Genomic DNA, 4,087 nt, shown 5'->3' on the forward strand with positions numbered 1-4,087 from the left:
CCAAGACATTATACACTGTAGAGAAATTTTTCACTTCTCACATAATAAACTGAGTGTTAGAGTAGGGGTTGAGCCTCTGCAGATATTCTCAAAACTGTTAACCCACGTGAGCCCTAAACCTACAATTTTGGTTAACCTAAAAACTGGTAGTCATGAAAGGATGATGATGGGGTGTGTGTGTGTGTGTGTGTGTGTGTGTGTGTGTGTATGGGTGTACCAGACAGTAATTGATAACCTAATTAATCTAACCATCTTAATTCCTTGTGTCACATATCTATTCAAAACCTCATAAAATCAAGTTATATAATGTCAGATTTGGAAGGTAGCTAAGGTCACAGTGGCTAAATAGTTACCTTGTGCTTGGTGTTCTTATCTAATAGTAAGTCCTTTACATACAAAATGGAATGCCATTTTTTTTCTTCCTAACCTTTGGGCCCTTCTATATGCCTGCCTCATTAACTTTTTGATGTGTTTGCTGAAACTCCCCTGTCTGAAAAGTAGGTATTGCCAATCTGCTCCTCTAAAACATCAAGCTGCTCTCCCTTCTGGAATACCCCTCTTTCTCTCTTCTCTTCCAAACCTGCCCCATTCCTTCTGTGCTTCCAGATTTGATATAAGTTTGACATTCTTTCAGAACTCTCACTTGATTTATTTATTTCTCATTTACCTCCTCCTCCTGAGGTTACTTATAATATTCACCCTGGCCACATGATATAATTATATTCTTTATCAAATTGTTCCATGTGTAGTTTTCATGTTTTTGTTATTGAATTATGAACTTTTTGATGGCACACGTGTTGTGTCATACTTTTCCCACCCTTACTTGTGTTGGAACAGGACTGTGCTCAAGTTAGGCAATCAATAATGTCATACACATATTATAGCAGTCCAGCAAAAGTTTATTCTGCTTTCATAAAATGTTTCAATAGTATTTATTTTCTGAAGTATACTGAACAGCAAGATGTGGCCCTGGAGTATGCTGGCAAACACAAAAGAATTAGGCTTTTGGTCATTTTCCAGGTTGCTAATCCAGTCCATATAATAACACAAAAGAAAATCTATTTGGATCAGAAACATCTGGATACTCTACTCACTCACTGTAGATGAACCAATGTCTTGCTACTCAAAATGTGCCCTCATTCCAGTGTTTCAACATACCCAGGGAACTTAATAGACATGAAGAATCACGGGCCTTGCCCCAGACATGCTAACATAAAATTTACGTGTCAGCAGTATCCTCAGGTGATTTATATGCATATGAAATTTGAAAAATTGAAATTCCATCAAAGCTAAAAATTTTGGATAGTACTTTGCGAAAACAAGGTAAAATAACTTTAAGAGCTAAGCTTTAAGTTTCCCTTTTTACTTATAGGCCACATTCTGTGTTTTATATTTGAGAAAAGCAAATTAAGGATGATGAGAAGATTCATTTGCTTTTTGTAAAGTGCTACACACACATACACACAAATATGTTTGACTACTATTACTTTTTTTCAGGTTTACTCAAATGAATTCTCAAGATTAACTCTGAAGCCATGGAATAAAACAAATAGAGACCATGTATTGTTCTCTAAAGATTCTCCATCATATATACCTGTAGAGCTGGTCTACACCATGGTCTTGTCGTAGGAAATAACAAAATAGTAAGAGTGGGATGTTAGAATGAGATCAACAACTAACTTTACCTTTGAACAGATGTTAAATTGCAGTGTATGGAGCTCAATTTACTATTATCAAATGTCTTCCCCATAAAAATACACATTTAACTGACCGGAAAGACACTCAGAGTTTTAGGCAGACAAACAAATGTACATGAACATCTAACCTGCTTTAAAATTCTAAACATTTCTGTTAAACACTGGGTCAAAATTCCAGTTCTTGTTGAGTTGTCTTTTTCCTTCTTTGCAGCCCTCTTGCTGGACTTGACTAAATGAAGAAGTTAGGTTTGTCTTCTGCAATAGTCTAAGGCTTTTAGAAAACTCAACTTGGGTTGTCCTCAATAATAAGAAAAGTTGTGTCTGAATTTACTTCTGATCCTAGGTAGATCTTCACGTATTAGATACAGGGCATAGAAACTCTCAGCATCCTAGTGTGGCTGTATTCTAGGTACAAATACTGTTGAAGATAACTCAATGGCTGAGCTTTAAAACAGTCTCTGTTTCACTCTAGAGTAATTTTTATTCAAGTTACTTTTTACGTTTGTTGCTTGGCTGTGAAAATATTATACACTGGGTCTTCCTTTGGCATCCTGAAAGCTGGGACATGGACAAGGTAAACCAGACATTTGTGAGAGAATTCATTCTTCTGGGACTCTCTGGTTACCCCAAACTTGAGATCATTTTCTTTGCTCTGATTCTAGTTATGTATGTAGTGATTCTAATTGGCAATGGTGTTCTGATCATAGCAAGCATCTTGGATTCTCATCTTCACATGCCCATGTACTTCTTTCTGGGCAACCTCTCTTTCCTGGATATCTGCTATACAACCTCCTCCATTCCCTCAACATTGGTGAGCTTAATCTCAAAGGAAAGAAACATTTCCTTCTCTGGATGTGCAGTGCAGATGTTCTTTGGGTTCGCGATGGGGTCAACAGGATGTTTCCTCCTTGGCATGATGGCATTTGATCGTTACGTGGCCATCTGTAACCCTCTGAGATACCCCATCATCATGAGCAACATGGTGTATGTACTGATGGCTTCTGTATCATGGCTTTCCGGTGGAATCAATTCAATTGTGCAAACATCACTTGCCATGTGATTGCCTTTCTGTGGGAACAATATTATTAATCATTTCTTATGTGAGATCTTAGCTGTCCTAAAATTAGCTTGTGCTGATATATCTCTCAATATTGTTACCCTAGCAGTGTCAAATCTGCTTTCCTAGTTCTTCCTCTGCTCGTGATTTTTTTCTCCTATATGTTCGTCCTCTATACCATCTTGCAAATGAACTCAGCCACAGGAAGACGCAAGGCATTTTCTACGTGCTCAGCTCACCTGACTGTGGTGATCATATTTTATGGTACCATTTTCTTTATGTATGCAAAACTGAAGTCCCAGGGCCTCCTTGGGAAAGACAACTTGCAAGCTACAGAGGGGCTTGTTTCCATGTTTTATGGGGTTGTGACCCCCATGTTAAACCCCATAATCTATAGCTTGAGAAATAAAGATGTAAAAGCTGCTATAAAATATTTGCTCAGTAGGAAAACTGTTAACCAGTAAGACCAAAGGGATATATGAGTCTTTTACGTATAATAAGCTTGCATTAGCCATTTCACAATGTATATATGATATGGTTTGGCTGTGTCCCCACCCAAATCTTGAATTGGAGCTCCCATAGTCCCCATATGTTGTAGGATTGACCTGGTGGGAGGTAACTGAATCATAGAAGTGGGTTTTTCACATATTGTTCTCATAGTGGTGAATAAATTTCATGAGAACTGATGGTTTCATTAAAAGCACAGTTCCCCTGTACCTGCTCTCTTGCCTGCCACTGTGTAAAATGTGCCTTTTCTTTGCCTTCACCACCCACCGTGATTGTGAGGCCTCCCAGCCATGTGGAACTGTGAGTCCATTAACCTATTTTTCTTTATAAATTACCCAGTCTTGGGTATTTCTTCATAGCAGTATGAAAATGGACTAATACAGTAAATTGGTAATAGGTAGTGGAGTGCTGCTATAAGGATACCTGAATATGTGGAGCTGACTTTGGAACTAGGTAACAAGCAGAGGTTGGAACAGTTTGGAGAGCTCAGAAAAAGACAGGACAGTGTGGGAAAGTTTGGAACTTCCTAGAGACTTGTTGAATGGCTTTGACCAAAATGTTGATAGTGATATAGACAATAAAGTCTAGGCTGAGGTGGTCTCAGATGGAGATGAAGAACTTGTTGGGAACTTGAGCAAAGGTGACTCTTGTTATGCTTTAGCAAAGAGACTGGTGGCATTTTTCTTCTGCTCTAGAGATCTGTGGTACTTTGAACTTCAGAGAGATGATTTAGGGTATCTGGCAAAAGAAATTTCTAAGTAGGAAAGCATTCAAGAGGAAGCAGAGCATAAAAGTTTGGAAAATTTGCAGCCTGACAGTGCGACAG

The 4,087-nt window shown here is 38.3% G+C and overlaps 1 protein-coding gene across 1 annotated transcript; it reads left to right on the forward strand.

Moving 5' to 3' along the window:
• Nucleotides 1–2,239: 2,239 nt before the first annotated feature.
• Nucleotides 2,240–3,218, forward strand: LOC112608680 (olfactory receptor 13C4-like). Its single transcript, XM_025360712.1, is given in 2 exon segments — nt 2,240–2,869; nt 2,872–3,218. Coding segments are annotated over 2 exon segments (954 nt in total). The 5' UTR covers nt 2,240–2,262.
• Nucleotides 3,219–4,087: the final 869 nt, after the last annotated feature.

Source organism: Theropithecus gelada, chromosome 15 (assembly GCF_003255815.1).
Source record: "Theropithecus gelada isolate Dixy chromosome 15, Tgel_1.0, whole genome shotgun sequence".
Lineage (NCBI taxonomy): Eukaryota > Metazoa > Chordata > Mammalia > Primates > Cercopithecidae > Theropithecus > Theropithecus gelada.